The sequence below is a fragment of the Equus caballus genome, chromosome 27 (assembly GCF_041296265.1).
Source record: "Equus caballus isolate H_3958 breed thoroughbred chromosome 27, TB-T2T, whole genome shotgun sequence".
Lineage (NCBI taxonomy): Eukaryota > Metazoa > Chordata > Mammalia > Perissodactyla > Equidae > Equus > Equus caballus.
The window spans coordinates 27,308,222-27,335,780 of NC_091710.1; the positions used below are offsets into that span (position 1 = coordinate 27,308,222).

A 27,559-nucleotide genomic window follows, 5' to 3' on the forward strand; every position below is an offset into this window, starting at 1 on the left:
TAGAAAGATTATAGAGAACTAGGTGTTCTTAAACATTGCTAGAAGAAGTGAAAATGGGTAATTGCAAAGAGCAAGCTATAATATATATCACAACTACTTTAAAAGTTCAATTATATGTTTATTATCTAATGAATCAATGAACATTATGTGGTACAGTCTTTCCACAGTATCCATGAAGACTGGTTTCAGGATCCCCAGCCCCGCTATGTCTCCTGCAGATACCAAAATCCACAGATGCTCAAGTGCCGTATATAAAATGGGGTAGTATTTGCATATAACCTACACACATCCTCTTCTATACTTTGTCATCTCTAGACCACTTATAATACCTCATGCAATGTAAATGTTATCTAAATAGTTGTTATACTGGATTGTTTAGGGAATAATGACATGAAAAGAAAGTCTGTACTTGTTCAGTACAGAGGCAACCATCAGTAGGCCTTTTGATCAATGATTGGTTGAATCCATGGATACAGAACCTACAGATACAAAAGGCCAACTGTATATCCATAAATGGGATATTATTTGTTAATAAAAAGAAATGAAGTAGATGCTACGACATTGCTGAATCTTGAAAACAGTATGCTCAGTGAAAGAAGCCAGAGACAAAGGACCACATATTGTATGATTCCATTTATACGAAACGTCCAGAACAGGGAAATCCAAAGAGTCAGAAAGTCGATTAGTGATTGCCTAGGGCTGCAGGTGGTGGGGAGAAAGAGCACTAGTTTTACTGGGCATGGTTTTATTTTTTGGTGTGATGAAAGTGTTCTGAAATTGATTCTGGTGATGGTTGCACCACTCAGAACATACTAAAAACTAGTGAATTTTACACTTTAACAGGTGAGTTAATCTCAAATATTATATCTCAATAAAGCTATTATAAAAAAGAGTTCATTGATATGATTTAATAATTCCACTTCTAAAATTTTCTAAGGAAATTACTAGAGAACTACATAGAAAAATGTAGCATAGTGATATTGCTTAAATCATCGTTTATAATGCTGAACAATTGCTAACAATCTAAATATTTAATGGGGCTGGCTGTGTGGCTGAGTGGTTCAGTTCACGCGCTCCACTTCCATGGCCTAGGGTTTTGCTCGGTTGGGATCCTGGGCACAGACATGGTACCACTCACCAGGCCATGCTGAGGCGGAGTCCGACATGCCACAACTAGAAGGACCCACAACTAAAATATTCAACTATGTACTGGGAGGATTTGGGGAGAAAAAGCAGGAAAAAAAAAGAAGATTGGCAACAGTTGTTAGCTCAGGTGCCAATGTTTAAAAAAATATATATATATATATATTTAATAATATAAGAATCGTTAATATCTTTTTGTGCATTCATATAATAGAATACTATGCAAACATTAGAAAAGCTCAAAGAAGATTTAAAATTGCAAGTAAATGCTCAAATAAATTGCTTTATAAGATAAAATAGTATGTAGGGAATGGTCTCTATCTTGTATATATTTTTTAATATGTAAGAAGTGGCCTCCTCCAACGTAGTAATTATATTTTTATAGACCGTATCTACTTCCAAAAAACAGCAGGCACATTTGCATTAAAAACTTGTTTTGGTAGGCAGTCCTTCTCTTAATTTGTCTTCAGGTTTTCAGTAAATGTACAAGAGCCTCCGTTAGCTCACGCTGTTGACCATGGGCTGGACACTGTGCCAGGCAGGGCAGGTGCCTCACTCACTGAACTTGACATAGACATTCCAGCCCTCCCACTGCATATGCTCCTGCAGAGAGGACAGGCATGAAACAAGGAACTAAGAGGTATATGGACGAGTGAGGAGACAGAAAAGCAGGAAGTTCTGTAAAAATGCCTCGCTGTGGGACCTACCTTAATCTAGTATTCCGGAAAGTTTCTCAGAGAAAGTTGCCGGCAAGCAGAGGCAGCGCATCTCACAGGCCTACATAATACACACTATCTGTACCTCATTTACTGTTTCACTCAGGCTTTTACTGGCTTAAAACTTTTTCTTTTTTTTGCATATATATATGCTGTCTTGTTTCTCTCTTGCAAGTCTCTGCAAAATGCTGGCCTAGCTACTGCTCTTTCCATGAGTTACCATATCACATAAGGACACTCTTTTATTAGACTTGGTCTTCTATTCATATATATTGAGAGGGTGGAGTATAAATGTCCACCTTCTGATCTCACTTATAATCGTGCTCACACGGTCTATGGGAAGAAGAAAAATAATAATTTTGACATTATTTTGTATGAGGGAACTGAACCAAACTGCATACATACACGTCAAGATTGAAGATGTTAAAATTTTAAAATAGCAACTGGTACGAGATTACCGCATATGTTATAGGAAAAGCCACAAAGAGGAATCACTCAACATTTCAAAGATTTCCTACTGGACGATTATGGGTATATTAATTATCTTATCCATCTCTTTCTGTGTTTTCCAAAATTTCTGTGATAGGCGTTGATTAATTTTATAGCTAGAAAAATTAATGTCTAAAAACACCCCTTTCCTATGAGTTATCAATATTCTTTAAACTAGAGCAAACCGAATCAGAAGCCAGGGAAGAAGTAGATTTTGTTTCTTTTTATTGTATTAGTTTTCACTCCTACAATGTCTATTAAAGAAGGCAGGAAGAGGGAGTATATTTTTCAATCTTTAATGAATTCTAAAATATTCTTTTTTAATTTGATTTTAGTCATGGAATCTGTGCTCATGAGGACAAAATATTTTATCTGTTTTGTTCATCGTCTTGCCTCTAGTACATGGAAGGGTATACAGTAGTCACTTATTAATAAATATTTGTTGAATGAATGAATGAATGAATGAATGAAGTTCCATTTCGACTTATCTAACTGTTCATTGTAAACTAATATACAACTAAGTCTCCAGTAGTTAAGATGAGTAGGAAAAGAAAAAGATGAATAGATAAATGCACCACGATGATGTTAAAGTAACACATTCATTCTCATCTCATCAATCTCATCGTGTGTGTGTGTACGGGTGTGTGTTTGAATGATACTAACAAACATCAGATCAATTTGGAGCATCACCCTGTCTACTTCTGCTCTTTCTTCACCCCATCACCTGTTCAGTTCTGCAGCAGACTGCCAATGAGGCCCAAAATGACTGGAAACAAAGACAGCAGAAGGGAAGACGAGGAAAAGGTGATGAAGCCAGGTACTTGGCCAACCTGTAAATCATATTATCAGCAGCAGGACCATCCAGACTCAGCAGTACCTGCCAAGAAGTAGTCCATCTGGGTCTAGGCCATGGGAAGCAGCAGCCTCCTTTTCCTCACCCCATGCCCTATTTGGCCTTTTTCTCATTTTTCTTTCATGCTACTATGTTAGAAAAGTCATTGTAGCACAAGAAAAATCAATAAAAATTCAATTCCGAATAATAGTTCTTTGCAGCTCAGCAACACTAGGGAGTTATCGGCTCATTCAATGCTCTGGCAGTTAATGCAATGAAATAAAAATAATTTACTCATTCAAACCAAATCAGCCAGTGAAAAATCATAGTCATTTTTTTTTAATAGTCATAGTCATTTGTTAAGATTGCAGGAAGATGGCACAATGTCCCATTAGTGTCCAACTACACTGGTATTCAAATCAGCTTCGAATCTTCCCCACCCATATTCTTCTGAAGGAACAACAAAACACATTTGTCATACATAAAAGGAATTTGTAACTTAGCCAAACACAGATCATTTGTTGTAATGAAAGGGCTGGTTCAAATGCAGAACAGATGGATGCCAGCAAAACGAAAGTCAAGGCCTGGTGCCCCGCATTTGGTTCTGCCTCAATCTTCCACAGTCTTAGATGGTTATGGCCTGAGAAGTCAGCTACTGACACCAGTTCCTGATGGAAGCATGTAAAAGGCTTCCTGTCTGGTCAATTTTTTTCCTCGGTGATAGTATCCTCATATTTGCCACATTATATATGGTTTTCTTACCAGCCTGGCTTAACCACTCTGCCTTGCTTAGATCTATGAATTCTGCATATTTCTTGACCCACTGATCCATACTAATGCCAGGCTGCTCCTATCTTTCATGTCTTTGCTGTGGATCTTCTAGCTATGATTTCACCATGTCCCCTTGAAGGGCAATAGGCACTAAAGCACAAGTCCACATGTAGATTTCTCTTTCCTACGATTTCTGAACCTTGTAACCTTAACTCCTGCTGAGTAAATCCTGCAGCAATAGTGAGAGAGGAACACTTCTGGCCAGAGTTGAATCACATGGCCTCTCCATGTTCCCCCTCACCTCACCTTAGAGCCAGGCAGTGAGCAGGCTCAGTTTATTGGGAAGGCAAGGCATTTGGCTGATGCCGGGGATCCTGTCACGCAGACTCCTCAAGGCTGTTTTGCAGGGCCACACAATGACTTTGGGGCTTTGTTAGATCCCCTGTGCTTAGCAATTCCTCTGCTGTTAAATTGCTTTTATCTATAAATCATTTTATAACTAGCACTGTGTGTCATTATCCCTTTCACAACAAGTAGCATAGTTTGTCAGGCCACAGTGGTGTTGCGAAGGCAGTATCCAGCAGTAGGGACGCATTGTGGTGGGTAGAAACAGCTGCAGTGTCACAGAATGCTTTGGGCACTAATTTAACCTGCTCTCTATTGAGCTATTCCCAACTCAGTGCATTCCATTATATTTGGCCTTCTTGTTTACAAGGATACAAAACAATTCATTCAGATTCCATCAAAAATTGAGGATTTATTGAAAATTAGGAAGACAGGGAAGACAATTTTGAGTCTAGGATTGATTGGAAACCAAGGAAGACCTCAAATCAGGCTTGAAAGAAAGAGCAAGGATCACAAAACAAGCAGGTCTTAAAGAGGCTGTAACACGTCCAAGCAAGGGGATAAAGAGATCCAGTGTAATTCTATTAACTGGGTTATTTCATGGTCCTTTTAGTGCAGATGCTGCCTCTGTCACTTCTGCCTCTCCCAACCCATTGCCTCTCACTCTGTTTTGTCTTTATGGCCTCTGCTTATCCGTTGCTTGCATTTACTCATGGCTACTGATACCTCAGGGCGGTCACAGCCTGCTTCTTTGTCTGTGTCTTTCTCTGTCTCTTGCCACTGCAGGATACAGATTCTCTTTCCAGATCAAATCACACACAGAAGGGCAACAATCCACAAGTACATAATCACTTCAATCCTTCTTGAGTGAGTCTTTCATACTGAGCCTACTCCTATGCAGCTAATTTGGCTAGGTGTACATTCTTGGTCCAACGGACATGATAGGGGGCATATGTGCTGTACAGCACGGCTGCCTGTGCCTAAGAAGCCACTCAGCACCACTTCCCTCAGCAGAAACTATGGGTGAAAACTCCATATAAGGAAACCATGCCTGTGGAAGGATTTCTGAGCTTTGCTTTGACTCCAACTTCCATAAAAGGCACTTTCTGTACATTGAATCATATTGATTTGACTATGTCAATACATAAAGGACAGTTGAAGTTTGACCTAAACAGCAGATCTCGACAAGCTTCATTAGGAAAAGTTATTAAGTGACAATATAGAAATCTCCTGTTCCTTTTCTTTTAAGGCATTAAATCAAATTAAAATAAAGCTAACAACTATATTTGGATCTTTACATCATGCACCATTGAAAGCTATGGGAATAAAATACCCAACAGTTCCACATTCGATATGTCTGAGAGTACTATTGTTCTGCTTGCTATGCTAATGGGAATCTGGAGTCTTAGGTCAAGGCAGAAACAGCCACTGAACCAAGAGCTTTGGATGGAGGGAAAAAAAAAGTGCAGTCCCAGGAACCATTGACTAGACAAGGCTGCTCAGTTCTCAAGAAATACATAGAAAGGTTAGGCTGCTCATCTTTCTACTCTCAGGATTCCCTATCCATGACGTTGCTTAAATTCCACATCCCTGACAAGCAGCACCAGAGCTTGTCTGCAGCTCAGCATCCTGATGAGCACTCAAATGCAGAACAAGCTCCATGGTTGATGGGACAGAGTTTTAAGAACACAGGCCTGAAGAATCGTTCCTGACTCTCCTCAGTGCCCTCCCAGCCCTCCACAGGAAATTAGAGGGATGTGAACTAGCAAAGAATTTAAAAAGAAATGACCTAAAAATAACCTTAAGCTTTCAATACTCACCATCTCATTATAATTCAGTACTAGTACTGCAGAGAGATGGAAAAAAAAAAAGGGGGGGAAAGAAAGAGTCAAAAAGCAAAAGCTAATGCAGCAGCAAGAAAAAAACATATATTTTTAACCTGCATTGTTAGCTTTCGATTCTGCCCTCACCCCAGGTCTCCCTGAGGCCAGGAAGGTCGATCAGGACAAGATGTGGCCAGTGTCTTGATCATGTAAATACTGGAATTTGCCACCAAACATCCAGCACCCTTGCCTCTTGCGTGGCCCCACACAGCAACTGAGTGGAAGGAAGGTAAACAGCATTTTGCTTTACCTTAAGTCAATCTTGCCAGAATAGGAAGGATCTCAGAGACCACTTCAGCCAGAACTTGGTCATAGCAAAATCCATATTTTATGTTAAATCTTATAAAGAGACCTAACAAATAAATATGACAAGAAAGAATCAACCACTCAGAGGTCTGGGGGATGCTTTCCAGAAAAAGGGGAAAAGGCTCTGAAATAAGGACATTCATGGAATTTTGAGGAAAAAAAGAAGTCACCGTAGCTGGAACAGTGAAGGGGAACATTGTGGTGAAAAGGAATGTAAGAGGGGGTTGGTTAATTCCTGTGGGGCCAATATCAGGGAGTTTGGAAAGCCAGTTGGAGATATTCAGCCAAGGGAACAGCATGATCTGGTTTGTATTTTTTTTTAAAATAAGCATTCTGGCTGCCATGTAGAGAATAGATTTTAACGGCAAGAGTGGAAGCAGCAAGGAGATTTTCACAGTAAAGAAATAACAATTGTTTGCACCAGATGGAGAGAAGTGGATAAATTCAGGATACATTTTGGGGATAGAGTTGGCAGGACTTGGGGCTTGGTGAGACGTGGCTGAAGGAAACAGGGGAGTCAGGATGACACTTAGGTCTTGACATGAGCCCATGAAGGGCCAGTACCGACCCAGGAAAGGTGGAAATAAATGTAGGTTTGCAGCAGTGTTGATGGGGTGAAAACCAAGAGAGTTCTCTTCGGGACATAAGACGTTTAAGATGCTTCCTTGATATCCAAGGGGAAAAATCAGGGAGGCAGTGAGTAAGGAAGTCCAAAGATGAGGTGCAAGGTCAGGGCTGAGAATTGTCAGTGTCTAGACAGTATCTAAAGCCACGGAGTGAAAGATTTTACCAGGGAGAGTCTGTGGATTAAGGAGAGACCTAGAGTACTGCCATATTTACAGAGGGGAAAAAGGAAGAATCTGCACAGCAAACTGAATTTGTGGACAGTGAGGAGGAGAAAAAATAGCAAAGCCACAAAGCATGCCTGGGCCCCACTCCCAGGGATGAAGATTCCATAGGTCTCGAGTGAGGCCCGGTAATCTTCATTTTGAAGAGCTCCTCATGTGATTCTCATGAGCAGCAGGTTTTAGGAAACACTACCATGCACTGCAAAGCTAGGTAGTTGAGCCCAGAACTCAAAGCCAGCTCTGCTGACGTTTATTTCTTCACTCTTTCTTGTGCTTCTATTCCTTCTTGATAAGTTTGTAAAGTAGCCCACCTAGTCTTCTGCTTGTATTAAATCACCATCTATTCCTCAAATGGTTAACTCCAGGTATTGCTCCAGCTTTTCTCTCTGTAGACAAATTTTGGGGAAGGTTTGTCCATATCATCTCCATTTTCTCATCTCCCATTGATTCCTAGATCCACCATAATCTCATATCAACCTCTCTCATTACACCGCTTTGCCCCAGTCAATGGAGGCCTTCATGTTATTCAATCTAAGTGACCCTTCTCACTTCTTAACTTAATCTTGTGGCCACAATGACCCATTGACCATTTATTCCTTTCTAAAAATTTCCACTTCCTCTTGGATCTCCCAGTGCCTCTTTGACTTTTTTTTCCCCTCAGTCTTCTTCATGGCCCCTCCTCTGTTCCTCCCTTAACTATTGATATAAATTCGAATACTCACGGCCTGCTGCTCTTTCTCTCCTCATGAGCAGTTTCAGTGCTAGGGCATAGGGTGAAGGATGTGGAGTATGGAAAAACATCTTAGGTATTTCTGATAAAAACCTGTTCCTCCTATCTTCCAGATGGAGAGCTACCATCCTACATGTCAGTGACTCTCTGCCACCTACATGCCAATGACTCTCGTTTTGTATGTTTGATGCTGATCCCTGGACTTCAGACTCATAAATACAACCATATGATGAAAATTGTTCATTGAATATTCACGGTTCACACATAACATGATCAAAAACTGAACTCAGTATCTTGTTCTCTATACTATTTTCTTCTGCCCTATTCGTGATCTCACTTAATGGAATCACCATCAGTTCAGTCACTTAAGCCAGAAACCTAGAAAGTCCCAAACCTGGAGGAATCTCGAAACTCCTACCTCCCTTCCCCTCAGCTCTGCATCCAAGCAACCACAGACTTTTGGTAATTTTACCTTGCTGGAACCTCAAGTTTTCCCCTTCCTCTGTAACCTATACCATCCCTGCAAAAGTTCAAGTCCCAGCAGCAGTCTCAAAGGTTGGTGCAAAGCTTCCTTAGCTCAGGTCTTGTTCCCCTTAAATCTCTGTAGCTGTGATGAATGGAATGGTGCGGCATTTCAAAAATATGACCACATCACTTCCCTGCTTATGACACTTCAGTGACCCCACAAAACATCCTGGATGAATCTAAACTCTTAGCAGAGAATTCAAACACCCTCTGTAATCTGACCTATTTACTTCTTCCTGGTCCCATGTCCTTGTTTTCCCACATAGTTCACACAGTTCCCATACTGTTCCATCTTTCTGTGCTTTTACTCAAGTTCTTTCCTTAACCTGAACATGCATTCTTTAAATTGTTAACCCTCTTTCTTTCTTAGGAATTAGCTCAGGGAGTGCATCTCAGACCTCAAGGATCAGTAAATCGTCCCTCTTGTGGGCTCCTAAAACACACTCTGCTTACCACTAACCATGCTTCATTGAAAAGAACATGGTAGATACTTGATTATTCATGGATAGCCAACTCTTCCTCACCTTAGTTAGCATTCCTTTGTCACCCAACAAATTTCTAAAATGCACACCCTTGTCCTTACTTACTCTGGTAAAGGGATGTTAAACTAATTTAGGAATAATGTTATTAGGCTCAAAGAGTCCTCAAAGATTAACAAAGTTTTTTTCTGTTTGGTTGCTTTTGTTTTTGCTTAACATTTGTTTGCATTATCCGTCAGAAGGTTTCTTTAGCAGAGAAAATGAGAGATGAATTGAAGTACAATCTATACTCTCTTCCCTGATAAACTTTCACTGAGGTTTTTAAAGAAATGGCCATATTCCAGGGAGTTTAAGGTTTATTTCACCCAAAGAATGGCAGATTGAATTAAGCTGTGATTTCCTAAAAAGGTGGTGGTCATATTTCTGCAAATTCTTTTCTTGGTAAAATAATGGTTGGTAATAAATAATATGAAGGAATATTATTTGGGGAAATGTTTTTTCATCATCCACAGTAGGACATGTTGTAAAGTAATGTGCTTCTACTTAGTAATTCCCACCTTTAAGGCTGATGTATGTACTCAATTGTGCACGTTAAGCAAAAACAGCACAACTTATATCACTTCTGTATAAGTCATTCTATTCTGTTCATAGACTTTCAAACTCTTATAGTTCAGCATTTCTCACACTTTCTACTGAAGTGTCCCTACTGGCAGAGGAAAATAAGTTCATATCCCCAAGGCATTTATGGGTGGAGCCTAAAAAAATGTGTCATCACAAATGGCTTTGAACTTTCAAGTTACATCTTCACAATTCAAGAAAATTTTGCATTCTAGTCTGCACTATATTTGTGTTTATATTTTAGACGCAAAGGGGATTATAGTCTATGCTTCAGAAAGATGTACCATATCTATTTTGCAGCTTCTTGTATTCCCAGAATACCCCAGCAGTGTTCTACATGAGGCTGGCAATTTGAGAAACATGTGTACTTAAAAATGACCTATCGTGTAAAATGTCCCTCAATGTAGGTTTGTCTAATGTTTTCCTATGGTTAAATATAGATTAGATATTTTTGGAAGAAATATCATTGAAGCGATTCAGTCTTCTCAGTCAGTCACATCAGAAGACGTATACAGCAGTTCATATACATCCATCTCTGGTGATGTCAACTCTAATCACTCAATTAGGGTGGTATATGGCAGTATTTTCCACCACAAAGCAACTAATTCTCTTTTTAATTAATAAGTGTCTTGTGCAGAGACACTTTGAAATTATGTAAACATCCTGTTACTCCTGAAACTTTAGCTCACTAGTTTTAGCATCCATGATACTTGTCTGAATCAATTATTATGATAGATGCTAAATCATGGTTTTCTATTTCCATTATTCCTTCTACATTTATTCATTTCTTCTACTATAAGAAAGAGCTCTCCTTTTACCCTCATTTATTTATTTATATATTCATTCATTTAAAAAAAAATCAGTGTAGATTCATGGGTTTTTATTTAATGGGTTATAATCCTGTACTGTGATTTATTTTGATGTTCAAATTGTCCAAAATTTGGCCAGTGGGAGCCCCTTCCAGATGGCTCTTGTTTGCTTTTTGCATCTTCAGACTGAGGGATATTATACAAAATAACTGACCTGTGCACATCAAAAACTCAGTGTAATGAATGACAAAGGAAGACTGAGGAATTATCTGGATTAAAGAAGGCTAAAGAGATCTTTCAACTGGATGTAAGCCATGGTCTAGGGTTTTTATTGTTATTGTTGTTAGAAAGGATATTGTTAAGCAATCGATGAAATGTGAATAAGGTCTGTAGATCAGATGACAGTGTTGTATCCATGTTAATTTCTTGATAATTACACTAAATTATAGTATACCGAAAAATTACAATTATATCAAACTATGTCAAAAATGTCTTTGTTTTTCAAAAACATACTGATGAAGAATTTAGGGAAAAGGGAACATCATGTCTGCAACTTAATTTTAGAAAGTAAAAAAATAAACCATAATTGTCTATATACAAATACATACATACATAAACACAGAAAGAAAGACAAGGCCAAAACAAATATAGTAAAATATTAACATTTGATGATTCTCAGTAAAGGGCTTAAGGGAATTCTTCCTACTATACTGCAACTTTTCTGAAAGTTTGAACTTATGTCAAAATAGAAATATTTTTAGGAAAATCCTAGTCATCCATACTTCGTCTACTCTCCTAATGCAGTAACTTCGTCTACACTATCACCACCAGACACACATCCCCTGCTTGCCTAGGTACAGTTTACAGGAGAACGTGGTCACTGGAAGAATGTTCCATCATTGAGCCTTTCTGGTTGTCAGCTGGACCTCCAATACGCCATCGTGAAACTTAGCTCCTGTGATGCTGACTCCGGCTTTGAAGCAAAACAGAGCAATCCTCTCTCTAAATAGCTGTGGAGTCACTTTGACTGTGCCCCTGGCCTTTCTAGGCCAATTATTCCCTTTTAATATAACCATTACATATATGAAGTGATTTACTAAACCATCACCATTACTGCCAGCTTCACGGGTGTGGACCAGTGTGGCTGCATGAGGCTCCATGCCTGGTTTAATGCTCTAATGTTGATGGCTTGCAACTCTTAATAATTTTTGAACAAGGGGCCGCACATTTTCATTTTGCATTTAATACCACAAATCATGTACCCAGTCCCGCTGCCACAAACCTAGGTGGTATCTTTCTGTAAACTGGACACATGTGAGCACAAGACTTGAAAACAGCACCTGTGTGCCAAGAAAAACCAGCCCCTTTTCGCAGGTTGTTGCAACCATGTTCCAGGCTGCATGTCCTGACTGGTAGAGTATAGGCTGCATTTCAACACTCATTCTCTTCCTTGGCTGGGTATTCTTCCATAGGGCTCAACTTCATCTAGAGGCTTTGGACTCACATATCCTTCAGTAATGTTCATATAAATTAATTTCAGTTTAAAGGAAAGGATTGACCTTTGGTAGAGCAGAATATTTTCTCTTGACTTTGCCCACATTCTTCCAATGGGGAGGGAAAGGAGGATTTCAAGCTTTTGTGTAATTCTACCAAGTGCTGATGATGTGTCTTAACATACTTTCCATAACCTGTGAATAAATTCTATGTTCTGAAAAGGGAAGAAGGGAACAGTGCAGGTAGAGTTGTCAGGCTTGGCCTCTTTCAGAGCCATATATTGCACATCACAGAGTTGTATGGTTGTAACAATTCACCTACTTCTAATTCACTTTTGACCTCTTCTTTATTGTAGTAAAGATTATTAGTAGTAGTGTACAAGTCATGGAGAACAAAGATGATCCTTATAATAATATCCTTGTGAGCTATGGATTGGCTAATAAGCCAGATGCCATGCTAGCCCTGTGGCACAATTATGACACATAGGTAACAAACGCTTCTTCATGAAACCATATCTGGCATTGATAGGGGTATTTTCAAACCAAACAAACATGTATAATACAAAGGTGATATATAAGGCTCTGTACTAGACTCAGAGGTCAAGACAATGAGGGTAATGCATTTGGATCTTAAAGCAGGTTACACTCTAACAAGGGAAATAAAACCACAAACCACTTCAAAATAACTATGATTCTGGGAAAATTATAATAAGTAGCATGGGAGACATATGAAATAAATGCTATGAGCACTCAGAAGTGGATAGATTTTATCAATTTTGAAGCTGAACATGCTAAAGGGTATCTTTTTCAGTGGCTCAGTTGGTATGTCAGGCTGCTGAGGTCAATTGGTATTAAGGCATGTGCTAAACTAGGTTTCATAAAAAAGACAGATTGCAAGATGGACCTTGGATGTAGGAATTAGGTGGGAAGAGGTAGGAGTGCAAGATGGGGCTGAGAATATGCTCCAGGAAGGAGAATGAACATGAGCACATCAAGGAGGGAGAGAGCGAGTCCCATGTCCCATAATCTGAGTTGTGCTAACTCAACTGGAGCTCAGCACACTAGTAGGGATGCAATGGAAAGAAGGGTTGAAACGTAGGTTAAGGCTGAGTTTGAACATCAAGCACATGTGCCTATATTTATTTATTTTTATATTTAATTTTGCCATCAAGAGGGGTCCATTGATAGATTTTATCAGGTGAAATTATTTCTCAAAGCCATGAAGCTGAGATTCATAATTGAGGTTTTAATACAATGTCTTTCTTCTATAGTTTTAAAAAAAGATACCAATTACCCCCAAAAATGCAAATAAAAATAATGCTTCTTTTACTATGTACCTATAAAATTAGGTAGAAAGTGTCATAGCTTTTAAATGAGATTCTCCTTTAAGCTCTTCACTCATTCTTGGCACAATTCCACGGATATTTTAGGAATGTCTTAAACAAGCAGCATATTTGAATTATATTCAGGATGTATCCTATTTTATAGATCGTTTTTTAAAAAAAATCAACAAAACAATGGTTTCCTACTGTGTTTTATTGCAAGTGGCCAAGTTGCTATGTGACTATACGAGGCAAATGTTTCCCAGATTAAGAAGAAGGAGAAAAATGGGAAAAGATAGCAATGGCTAAGCAGCCAAATGTTCACCCATGAAAATAAACAACTACGAATAATTGAATATTCCTAGTTTTGACAACCATCCAGCAGCAGAAGTAACAGATGCCACAGTGGCCCAACCACCTCCAGCTTGATTGAATCAGACAAACGAGAGAAGGCCTGTGGGAGTTGCTCCCTAGAGACGGACTTCTGCCAGTTTGGTGGGTTGGCTTTATTTATTTATTTTTACCTTTAGAAAATTACTTTTGAAATGGGCCTCAGCTATTTCTAGCCCCAAGCAGTTGGATGGGCAGCCAACAACATCTCTCTGACACAGTGTGGAGTCATTAAAGAAAACACAATAGTTTAAGATGACAGGCACTTTGGCTCTTAAAACAAAGCTCGTACTGTTTTTTGGCCACTAAGGCAGCAAGGTGTAAGACTTTATATTTATATATATAAAAACATATATTAAAAATATATACATATATATAAATACATACATAAATATATGCAATAACTTGACCACGAGGAGGAACGCAATTTACTCAGAAACAGCAGAGGAAATCACCACTTTCCTCAAGGAAACACTCAAATGCACATGAACTTTTCTGTCTATGATGGTTCTCAAACTCCCATCTAATAGAAAGGCATCAACACGGCTTAGTAGCAAGAGCCCTCAGAGGATGAAATGATTTAAGATCTGGTTCCATGTCTGCCATCTGCTGGGTGACTTTTGGTTAAGTCACCTGACCTTTTTGAACACTGCTTTTTCAGCATTAAACGATGAAGGTGGATGAAGCGATTAATCAACATTTCTTACATAGTGCTTCATAAAGGTTTTCTAGGGTCTTGCCACTCAAATTATAATCCACTGACCAACTGGGAATTCTTAGAAATAAAGAATCTCAGACTGTGGACTGGACTTACTGAATTATTTTGATTGAATCAACTGCATTTTAATAAAACCCCAGTTTATTTGCATGCATGTTAAAGCTTGAGAAACATTGTTTCTGGGCAAGACATCCCAGAATTACCTGACCGTACAATCACCTGGATAACTCCATACAAACACAGCTTCTCTGGTCATTTCCCTAGAGTTTGATCTACCAGGCCTCAGATGGAAGCCAGGAATCTGCATATTTAACTGGAACCCCAGGTAGGTCCATTTCAATGAAAATATGAGTTACATAAGTAAATAAAATAATTGTGTTTATATTGTTTCTCTTTCAAACCAAATGATCTCTAAGTGATATCACACCAGTGAGCTTCCTGGTATTTTTGCAGAGATTAGCTAACACGATCATGTCAAGACACTCCAGTCAACACATCCCTCAGCTGAATGCCCCAGTGCCATGCAGATATTGCCTGTTGCACTTCTGAAATTGTTAAATGCTTAATGGGTCATTGGTTAAATGTAGGAAGCATAAGGAGCTCTGACGTTGAACTACAATAATTTAATAAATAATATAAAAATGATACAAATTTTGCAAAGTCGCCTTAAGACAATTGTCATCAGATTCATAAGCTAGATTCATCTATCAAAATCCTTATTTAGCCCATTAACGTGTCTTTAATACTTCAAAAACTAATCTTAATAAGAAGAAACCTAGTGACAATTATATCCAATTTAGCATTTCATTTATTGGGAATAAAGACTGTCCTCATATGCAATGTGTTATTTGCTGGGAAGTGCTTGCAAATAGCAGCCAGAAATCTCTTATTTCAACAAAACATGAAAGTTATCAAAAAAAAAAAAGTGTGCATTTTTTCCTACAAGCAAATCAAAAGAATTCCAAGCAAGGTCCTAAAGGCAGTTTTTTCCCTCCACTTTTGATGCCATTAAACATAGTTAAATTTCAATTTACATTTTAATGTACACTGGTCCCCAAGTCAAATGCAATATTTAATGAAAAATCATGTCTTGACTTGCATAAATAGTTTTAAATAAATTAAAGAATGTCACTTGCTACACAGGAAGAAATTAAAAATATGTTGCAAATATTAGAACTACATTAATTGCATAACATAGATTTTAATGATATTCTAGGGGTTTTTTAAACTTAAAAGTCACATCATATTCATATGAGCATAACACATACAAGAATTACACAATGACTTTTTAATCCCGGAAGAGATTTGCGAGATTATTACCACAAAAGTTTTTCATGACTCTAGAAAGCTGGGAGGGGATAGAAAAGTGTTTTTCATTTGTAACATTTTTTGATCTTCTCATGCTTGTGAGAGTTGGATACCTAGGACTGGCCTAGAAAGGATCCTTAGAGTCCATATAGCCATATCTACACAAAAATTACTAAGGGACTATAATTTTAATTCAGTTCAATTAGTTTCAGTAAGTATTAACCCACCTACTGGTCAATGATGCTACGGAGGATCAAATATGTCATAAAATAATGGCTAATGATTGATAGGCGCTAACTCCATGCCGGGTTCAGTTTTAAGCACTTTATAGTTATCATCATTACAGTTATGTGTCGCTTAATGACGGTGTATGTCCTGAGAAATGCATGGCTAGGTGATTTTGTCGTGCGAACATCAGAATGTTCTTACAGGAACCTAGATGGCATAGCCTACTACACACGTAGGCTATATGGTATTAATCTTATGAGACCACAGTCATATGTGCATTCTTGGCCAAAAAGTTGTTGTGTGGTGCATGATTATACCCATAACTCTTGCAATATTTCTATGAAGTAGGCACCCCTTTATCATTGAAGACATTAAGACACAGATTGATGAATAAATTGCCCACCATCACAAAACTCAGTAGTGGAGCTGGAACTGGAACCAACAGGACTCTAGTGTCTGGGTTCTTAACCACCAGGGTACACGGGTGTGAAACTGGAAACTGCAGGAGTAAAGGCACATGCCAGAGAAGCAAGGGTGATACGCAGAATAGCAAAGTGCTCAGAAAGATGAATATAGTGTACATGATCAAAGGTGATGGGAAATTAACAAAGGAGAGTTTGAGCCATTCTTTGCCAAACTTAGTAAGAAGGAGGAAACCCCCAGAGGTTTCCAGCAGGCACGTGGCAATCAGGAATTAAGTGAGCAAGGATGGAGGTGGGAGTGACTGGAGGTGGACAGATTAATGAGGTGCTGTTTACAGCCATTCAAACAATAGGTCATGTGGGCCTCAGAGAAGTAGAGGAAGAAGAAAAGTGACATTGAGAAGAAGGAAATTGAGGGAACCCATGTTGAAACCCCCGCTGCTGTTTGTCTCTCCGTTCTTTGGACAGAGCTAGGAGCATAATCTCCTTCAGCCTGACTAGGGTCCTGACTAGTTAGGGTCAAATACCCAGGCTAGTCTGGCTGAAGCTATGTGGGAAGCACAGAGCTGGATACGTCAAGGGAGAAGAAAATCAAACACGTTTCCTCTCTCAACTGACCTGCTCCTTTAAAGTCATAAAGTATTTGCTGGCTGAAATTAACTACCTAAATAACTACAGGAAAAATGTTTCCCATGGCTCTTATACCAAGGGCACGGCTTACGAGATGTTCTCTTCTCTTTGGCTTATTAGGGCGCAGTCAACATCCAAGAAAGGGCCTCCCAAATCGCCAGGATAGTGAAGGTGAAATGCATATTTTGAGGGGAAGATTCCATTTCCCCAGAAACATAAATGTCTCTGCAAATAGTAATTCACTCCTATTCTTAATCCCGAAACCATCGACATCTGCTGTGAAGAATTCCTCGAGTCCTCAAATAAATCCCCCTCGTCCTGTATTCTTTATGGCACTCTGAAAAGGCAGCTTTTGAATAAAACAACAACAACCATCTCTGCCCTCCATCTCTCAGTTTCTTTCGGGGATGGTGGGCTTTTATACTCCTGGACACACAAAGGAGGTTTTATGGGAACCCATTGGGGTGGGGTGATGCGGGTGAGTGGGATGAAGACATTTTAGAGGAGGAGAAAGGAAGTTTGTGTATTTCTAAACATGTGTGAGATGATAAAAACATTGATGCTAAAATATGATAAAGAAATCTTGGACTCTCCTGCAAAGTAATCTCCTTTTCTCCTCTTTTTTTTTTTAGTTCTACTTGACTCAAGCTCAGCTTTAAAACCTATTTCCATGTTTTAAGATTCAGAGAAAAGAGGTTTAACAGCAGGCTATAAAAATCCCTTAATCTTTAATGTCTTATTTTTTGCAGATTTGCTGGAAAGTACGGTAAACAGTCATTGCTCAACTTTTTCCCTCAATGCCCCTTGAACTTTGTCACTAATGATGAACAGCAGAATCCATTTGCGTGCGTTTCCTTCTCTCAGGCACCATCCTTCCTGGCATTGTTGAGACACCTGGGCTCTGACAATCTAGGTAGAATCTCTTAGCCAAAATGATTGGCTGATTGTACTCGAGAGGAAATTATCAAAGATTTAACATATAATTTTAAAAGAGTAAATTTCGTAGAGGTAGAGACAGTCCTGATGATTTCTTGCTGTCCTCTAATCTAGATTCTGCAGAAGCATCTGGCATCAGAGCCCCTCTTCAGCTCTATGTAAGTCTAGCCCGTGTTCTACAGGACAACAAGGTCACCCGGGGTGTACTCACAGGCTATGCGCACAGAAGCCTTCCGGCTCTTGGAGGTCCCCAGATGACTCCATGCCACACACTGGCACCAATAGTCCTCTGGGCCATGGAAGTCCTCCACCTGCTGCCTGGTGACGTTGATAAACACCTCCCGGACCTTCAAGCCTGATGGGAAGATAGAGAAAATCCACTGAGGCCGTTGTATTTCTCAAACAGAAACTTAAGGCTGGCCAAACCTTTCCTTGTTAATTAAACAATTCTGGTTTTAATCAAGGCGAGGTTTTAATTACTTTGACAATAATATATTACTGCTAATTAAATTCCAACAGCTGAGTAGGCTGGAAGGAAGGAGTATAAAGTATCACCGACCAATGGGGCTCCAATACAACATAGTGGTTTTCACCATAGCTTGATGTAGTGCTTGTTCTTAGTCTTTCTCAGCATAAACTCTACTACGAGGAGGGTAGTACCAAACTAACCACTGGGGTTCTAGAAGCTAAAGAGGCCTCAACATACCCATCCCAGAGATGTAGTTCCAGGTGGTTCTAAATGACCCTACTCCCAGGAATGGCAGTGAGAGGGGTCCTTCTAGCAGCAAGCCTTAAAAGAAAGAGGGGACAGCAAGCATGTGCATGAGGGGTGAACAGGCTGGGAATCCAAGAAGAGCCAACGCCTGGGCTTCAAAGGCCCCAGACAGCAAATGAGAGGTAGACCAATGGAATTAAGGTAGTCTCCAAGCCCTGAGAGGAGAACACAGGAAGGCCCCTGTAGCAATGGCCTGCGGAGGTACAGAAAAGAGAGGCTTCTGTAGAAAGAGGGGCCAAGGCCACCTCTCCAAAATTGCTAAAACGAAGACCTTGATCTTTTAATGTTTTATTATTTTTATTATTACTTTGCATTCTCCTTCTAATAGAAAATTTGCTTGGTGCTTCTTACTGGGGAGTGTGAGTTTCTTCCAAACCTTTGACCAAGGACTGTCAGCCTTTCTTTCTTTCTTTGGGAAGGATAGTCACATTGCATAGAGTGCCAGGGATGAAAGGGCACACTCCTCATGAGCCATATCAGTTGAATCACCCCAAGCAAGGGAGCAGCGTTTAAAGCCAGCATACTCTCTCCATTCAGCAGACACTTGCTGAGGTTGTGTCTGGCTCTGGGATCGGCAGCATGGGAGAAAAAGAGGTGATACTCCTTGAATTCTGCTTGATTGCCTGGCATCAGCCTTTAACGCTATTCTCTCACTACATTTCCACCATGCACTGATGCGGTAGATGCTATGGTACCCCCACTTTGCAGACGAGACAACTATGACTTGGAGAGACTGAGTCGTTGTCCACACTAACACAGTCTGTAAATGGAAGATCCAGGGTTTAAACCTAGATCTGTCTTATACCGAAACCAGCACTATGCGCAAGTCCCTCTCAAAAATTCAATTATGTCCCCATATTTTGGGTGTTTATACTTAATTATGGAAATAATACTACCACATGGAAACTTCAAAGAAAAATTAAGTGCATAACTATGCTTTTTCATTTAAGTACAAAAGGAATTCAGGGGACAGAATCATCGGTATAATCTAGATGAGGCAGGGACTCTGGGTGGAGGAGGTGGAACATGATTATATCCTGGGTGGTGGTAGGATTTAAAGAACAAGAGTGGAGGTGTAGGATTAGTCAGACTGGGGAAACAGTCCCTTCTACCTAGTCCATAACATGTTATTTATAGTGTATGATGAGACATAGTTTTATGGCCAAACAAATCATCATGTACAATTTGTTACACTTTCTAAATTTGTAGGAGGTACTACATATAGAAAATCATCTTGATGACAGTTGATAATTCACATTGCCCCTGTTTGTGCAATGTGCAGAAGTACACCTTCTCCCCTGTCAGAGTTCTGAAAGCCATTTCTTACATCGAATAGGAAAGAAGCCTAAGAGGTGTTTTTATTGTTACTGTTGCTGCTTTGTTTTTCTTTCACTTAAACAAAAGAAGTGGGAGTGGGAGGACAATGGTAAGAAGGTGGAGTTGGCAGATGAAGAGGGAAACTATCACAGAAAGGGAGAATAAAGTAAAATTAAAAAAAAAAAAAAAGGTTTACTAGGACATGAAGCAGACTGGAGCACAGTGCCCATCCTGGGATTAGAAAGTGAGGCTGAATAAATGAAGAGGGCTATAGAGAAGAGGGTTGGTTTTCTATTTTTCTCTTTGATTAGAAGCAAATGGTGGATGATAGACTTTGGATAGTGAAAAGGAGAAGACACCACATCAGTCCATCCAGGTGGGGGATGGAGTCACATAGGCCAGAGATCCCGTCACAGGAGACCTATTGAGATAGAATACGTCCACCATGTGGGAATCAGGGTCTCATCAAAGAAGCATTTGATAAGCTTGAAATATCAGAAATGTGTTCAAGCTAATGGGGAACAATTCTATTTTTTCACTTTCTCCATCTTATAAGAATATCGAAGCTATCAGCTTCCTCTAGGTTGGAAATGAAGATAAACACCATCTCAAGATGGTTCAGAATTATCATGTTTATAAAGCAGAGAGTTTCCACATCCAAACCTCGACATATGCTATGATTTAATCTAGGCACTATAGTGTTCCAAGGGTAGCTGGGATAGTTTTTTATGAGGTATGGTAAGACACACAGACTTAGAAATGACCATAATGAAGGAAGAAGTTTACACTCCCAAATCCCTAGAAACGGCAGGCACCACACACCACGTAGGGCCACACCAAGAAGCACCAGGATTGGGGAGGAGGCAGGAGGGGCAGGGGAAAATGTCGTGGATAAGAGTCATTATTGTGGTTTCCATAGGTACGAACAGGAGAGGCAGAGTAAGCAGGTTTAGAATGGACTAGCTTGAATAGTTTCAGTGGGCTCTGGGACATAATAGCTGTCCCATGTTGTCTGGTCCCCAGTCCTGGCATAAGGGCAGTGGAATTTTGGCCCCGATTATAAGAGCTCTACAAAAGAAGAGGTTGGGGGTATGGGCTCTGGATTGGTTGGTTTGCATTTGAAAGGTAGGTTCACAGGCAAGTTATTTGCTATCTCTAGGAATTAGCCAGCCCTCTGCAGGGCAGTCCCTCCAGGGTCTGCAAAACCCCAAGATGTCAGAGCATCAAATACAGAAACTAGAAAACATAACTATTACACATGGTCAGACAGTGTACATTTGTTTGGGAAAGTACACACACTAGACCATGGACCCACACTACAAATGTCCAACTGATCTCACCCCGTTGTCATCAGGACATTTGCCAGCCCCTCATTCAGACTGACCACAGTTGAGAGGAAAATGTTGAAGTCACGATTTCAACATTAGGATGGCTCAGTTACAGGTCCTTTGCAGGGTCTCCCCACGGGATTGGAGAAGCAAAACGAATATAAACCAACTATTTCCAAAGTGTATTTTCCCTTCTGGAAAAATCAGGATGGCAGGCTACTTTATAAGCCCACAGTGATATCACCATCCCCTAAAGTGACATTTTCTCTGGGGACTAGGGCTTCTTCTTCTAATGTGATGTCTTGAGTCCTGTCAAACCATCCCCTCCAGGAGAACCTTTGGAAAATCATGAATATTTTGTATCTATTATACCCTTCTCTACCATAACAAACAATAATTCTATTAAATAAGAGAAAATTTTAAAAAATAGTATATTCTCTTTCAAATATTCACTATGGCTCTGTCTAGTGATATACATAACATAAATACACATATATTCTATATCCTATATGTGTGTATATATATGCACATATTTTCTATATATATTCTATATATGTGTGTGTACATATATGTACACACACATATACAAATGTCTGATATATATGTGTGTGTGTGTGTATAAAATACATATATATCCACACATCAGAAACACCCATGGAAACCAGCTGTATTTAAAGAAACCTCCATCCCCAGTATCCCACTGAAGTTCATTCAATAGTGTTACAGAAATAGCCATCTACTTCTACATCTCAAGAGATATCAGCTAACTTGTTCATAGGAAATGCTACAGGGAAACAAAAGTCTCAGGCAAATCGACGATGGCATCTCATAAATAAGAGTAGCGTTGTACCTGATAACTTGTGCAACTCTAATAAGTATGGAAAAGTCCAACCCTTTAAATTATTGTGCAAATTATAACCATCAGCCTTTGTTATGGAGCAGAGTCTTACAGAATATAAAAATATGACTATGGGACTGATATGCTAATAAGCTTTCTACACTGTTGGATGGTTTAGTTGTAGGTAGACTAATGTTGGCAGCAAATGAATAATTGCTCTGCGTGTACTAAACATAACAGAACAGCACAGAACTTCATCATTTGTCAGCTTTATTTGTTTAAATGAGAAAAACGCTGACAGTAGTTATTGCTGTAATCCCCTTATTTATCAGATAGAAAACACTAGTTACTCTTAGCAGGTCTAATCACGCTGGGAGACTAAAAGTTCGAGAATTTTCAAACTAATTGAAGGTATATGCTTCACTGTTCAAAGAAGAGAAATATAGAAGGCAGGAGAAAAGAAATAGAGTAAAAGAACAGAAATCATTTATTTCTGGTCAACTTTTAATAAAAGGGCTCTATTCTTAGTCCTAACCTGTTCTGTAGACAAGAAGGAATTCTGGAATAGTATTTAACATTCAGCACCATGCCAACGGCAGCCCAGTGCCTACTAACAGTTGCCCCTTACTGCTCATTATCACACTTCCACCAAGTCCATCAGTAGCATCCTGCTGTGGCTATTACTGCCAACCAGTTCTCAGATACACCTGGTGATGAGCACTCGGGAAGGAATTTGACACAGTGCTCCAATGTTTATCACCCCTCACAGCTTTATGTTCTTCAGTCGTTTGGATGTTTTCTTCCTGTAGTGGGATGCTTGACTTACTTAACTAAACAGCTAAATTCAACAAGGAAGCTGAGAATCCTTCTTCCTCTAACATGTTTTCCATGTCCCAAAACACACAGAAGCAGTAAGAGAGTAGGAAACTAGGTTTTGGTGAATTGTTTTCTCATCCTGGTCTCTGTGGCCATTTCCCTGGCCCATTTTAGCCCAGTGTCTCACATATTCCATGCCTGTTTTTCCACATTCAATGTTTTATGATTGGGGATTAACCAAAAGAATGATGATATAGCTTTCCACAGACAAAGCTCCAAAGAACGACTTCAATACAACTTCATGAGAAGCATAAGGCCTTGCTCAACTCTCTGGAAGAGAAAAACAATCAAACTCCCCATGAAAAGCAACTGTCTCCTACTTAAGAGCCTTCTGTACTGGACCATCATCTCTCCATAGGTATCTCAGTCCCTCTGATGCCTGGGTTTGGCTCTGAGAAAGTCCCTCCTTACCCTACTGTCCCTGGGAAGAGAGAAAAGAACCCATTCAGCTGGAAGGAGTGAGTCCACCACTTACAGAGGAAATGTTTTTCACTTGTCTCTTACCAGTCCAGGGCTGGAGCCTAGAAAATATGCCTGAACAATGAAAAGCTTCACCATATTTTGAATAACATATTGTTATAATCATTATTGATTAATTATTATAGCATCTGTAGGGCCCTTTGCTTTTATTAATGCCATCATATGCATTATCTTATTTCATCTTAACACCATGTTACTATTATTTCTATTTTTATTTTGCTGTAGGTCTCATACCATAGAAAATAGATCAAAGATGTCATACAGTTTGCAGAGTACATTATTTGAAAAAAATTTTAGTGAGTGCCTCATATGTGTCTGTCACTGTGCCAGGTGCTGAGGATACTGTGACAAAGTAGATGGTTAAGATTCCTGGTCTCAAGGAGCTTCCATGATAGAGGGGGACACATTTCAATCAACTCCAACAATGCAGTGTGACAAATGCTATGACAGGAGAAGTACTAACTGCTCCAAGATCACACAAGAGGACTTCTAACCTCTCCATAGCATCAGCAAAAGCTTCTAGGGTGGGTGCCATTCTACCTAGGACTTGAAAGTTGTCCTCACCCAATTTAGCTTGGTGGCTAGGGCAAGGCTCTGATAAGGACCCATAAGTCAGACACCTATTTGAAGTTTCAAAACTCTGAACTATAGGGAGGCATTTTCGTGGAACTGTGTCTCCATTCCTTGAGGGAGCTTAGATGTCTTCAGGGCAACATGCTACTGAAAATAGTAAATTAAATGTAGATAATTAAAAGGTAGAACCGTATTTCATTTTACTGGCAGATGCTTAATTAGGGCTAAATGTCTTTTGCCACTTCATCCTAGAAACAAGATTAAAATGTATTTTGATAAAAAAAAAAAAGTCATCCTTTGAATGTGCACAATGCCTAATGAATACTCTTTCATTTCCCCTAGATAACAACCACTCCATGTATTCCTCAGAAGCACCACAAGTTCAGTCTTAAGTACAGAAACTAAGACTACACCCCAGCTCTCCAGTTTCTTCCACACCAGAGATTAGAATTAATCAGCACAGAGGTGTCTGGCAGAGGAAACGAAATTAACCTGATAGTGTTGTCTGATAACAGAGAGAGGGAAAACTTCAAGAGGGAGAAGCGGACATGGTAGGGTCATTTAGAGGACAGCATCCCATTGATGACTCACTCAGACATCATACTCACAACTTTGTGGGAAACACAGTCATGATTTCCAACCTTGCTGCACCAATCACTGACTTTCTCTTCCTGCAGTCACTAAAACTACCTCCCGTTAGCAGATCTTGTCCTGAAATCAGGACATGTATCGGACAACTTGTGCTACCACTGGCTCTGAGAATAGGATAAAGACTACAAATAAACTGAATGAGTGCATCACAGGCAAGTAAAATGTTAGTCCATGAAAGAATTATTTACCTCTTAATAATATTAGCTCTTTTATCTTTTTGGAATTGTAGAAGTTCATAATTTTCTATTTGTTTTTTGAGGCATCACCAGCCACTTGCCCCACTGAAAAAAAAATTAGCAATTCTATATTTATCATTTTGAAAGCTAACTTTGATTGAGTACTTGCTATACACCAGGCCCTGAGCTAAGCATGTTGTGTGAATTAGGCTCTGTAACCTCAGAACAGCCCTATGTGGTAGGTATAATTATTCCTGTTACTTTACACATGGGCAAACTGAGGGGACAGGAAGCCAAGGAACATATCTACCTGAAAGAGTCTGTAAGTGTGAAGCCAGATTTCAAACACACCACCACCTGACACTAACGCCCATGCTCTTAACCACTAGACTCTCTTCAGGTTATTTCAGATCCTTAGAATTCCCACTTCAAATAAAGAAACACACTTCTGATTGTTATATGAACAGAGGAGACTGAAAAAGTTCAAAGACATTGTTCAAGAATTTAGGGGTTAGAATAAATCTCTGGTTTATATCAGCAACTTTTGTTACTAAATTACATAAAATGGTTAATTGCTTTCTATCTCTGCTAAGGATGGAATGAGAGTAAAATGGTCTCCAACTTTTTGTAGGGCAGGTTAAATTAGACACAAGAGACAAGGCCTTCATACTCTGTCACAAGTTTATGGGAGGAATTCAAAATATTTTCCTGAAAACCTTTGAAGAATATGTGATTCCTCTCTGAGAAGCGGAGTGATGAACAAAATGAAATCTGGGGGATGGGGTGGGGGAATGTTTCTATAAAAGTGAGTTTTAAACCCACAAACTGTCAATGGAACACTGGGGAGATTGATTATTTCTGTGTTATGTGGTCTAAAATATATGCTTCCCAAATGTACCTTGGTGATTTGTGAATCATTCAAAGGAACTTCAAATTAATGGTTTTCGGGAAGATACTATATTCAAATCCCCATCACCAGCACAGTAAAGTTCTTAGATATAAACTTTAAAGATTTAATACATTTTTATTTCTACTCTTCTCCCTTTTCTCAACACAATCCATTAACCTTTTATCCCCAGACAGAGACTCCAGTTGTTTAAAAAGGAAATCACATACAATGAAATCTCTGAAATGATATTCTTTAAGAAGAAAAATATTAGTTTACCGGAGTTGAGACTTTTCCCATAACACACTAGAATATGCATTATTTCACTCATTAGAGTTCTATATCTCCAAGGCAGAATAAGATAAGAGCCATGGAGCATTGTTAAGGGAACTCCTGTTTTTATTAAACAATAAAGAAGTGGTTTAGCTTATTGACAACTCAATCTTCCCACAGGCTACATTATCCTGATTGCCAAGGATAGGTTTTGCTGGTGTTTGTTGCTTCCAGTACGTGTGTGTGTCTATTTGTTATATTAAAGCTCTCAATTTTTGTGTTACTGAACACTCCACTCATTCTGAGGGACATGATCCTGGGGTGGGATTACCTTTCAAGTCCAGATGTCAAAAGAGGAAAACCACAAGGAAGAAGAGTTCCCATATTTCCAAATGAAATGAGGCAGAACAAATGAAAAAGCATCCCTTGGCTTGCGCAGAGAACTGAAAGTGTACATTTCTAAGAGGTATAGCCATGTCTGTGCAACACAGTAACTCATGTCAAATAAATTGTGCTTTTTGAAGGAAAGAACTCTAGCTCTGGGTTTTCCAAGCTAAATTGCATGAAAACACACAATCCTTTTTCTTCTTATTTGAACTGTTAGATGACGGGGCCAAATTATCAGAAAGACCAAAGGCAGTCTGCAGCCTTTAACAACTGAAAGGACTTATCGCTTCCAATTTGGAAATACAAAAGATCCTGTGTCTACCCCAAACACTCCCAGGTCCTATGCATTTCCCATTAGTTCTGTGAAGAAAGAAAACCTGTAAGTAAAAAGAATATCAAAATTCTCTGGAGTTTTAGAAATGAAGATTATGATGGCCAAAGAAATATAGGCAGCTATTTCCAACTTCTTAAAAGGACATAGACAATTCTCTACCTCTGGTCAAATGCGGTCCCACTGCCCTTGACTTCTCGGCGTCATTCACTCCTACTGGACTGTCAGGAATTATTTTACAGACCCAGTCAAAAGCCATTAAGTCTGTAAAGGGAGTCAAGACCTGTGCTCAAGCTGGGCATGGAAGAACCCAAGGGAAGCAATGCATCTATTTTTCAGTACCTGAGACCATTTTGTTTCCAACATTAATTGCGCTTATGTGTTGGTTTGGGGTATAATATCTCCACTCATCTTGCTCCAGTTTCCACTATTTCACTATTAATACAGACCTTAGGAAACATAATTGCAGTGTATTGTAGACAGTAATTTTCATTAACTACACAGAAGAAAACTGTTTAAGGAGAGACATTTCTTGCCTATTGATTCAATCAAAATGACTTGGAAGAAAAGGTTGTGCTTATTAAATTCTTTTCAAAAAGGTAGTTGTTAAAATTTAAATTCTTTCTCAATAGGCTTTTTTAAAAGTGGTATATAATCTCTTCAGATTTTGTCATTTATGAATTTTTGTTCTTCCCAGTTCCTTAGAAATTTGTGACTTTTATTGGTC

General features: G+C 39.2%; 1 protein-coding gene across 9 annotated transcripts in view; it reads right to left on the minus strand.

The window, feature by feature from the left end:
* UNC5D (unc-5 netrin receptor D) overlaps positions 1–27,559 on the minus strand; it is a 490,573-nt gene that overhangs the window by 183,852 nt on the left and 279,162 nt on the right. For all 9 annotated transcript variants that reach the window (XM_023630502.2, XM_023630501.2, XM_070253543.1 and 6 more), the window contains exon 3: positions 18,153–18,296. In XM_023630502.2, the coding sequence (XP_023486270.2) occupies positions 18,153–18,296 (144 nt within the window). The remainder of the gene's footprint in view (positions 1–18,152; positions 18,297–27,559) is intronic.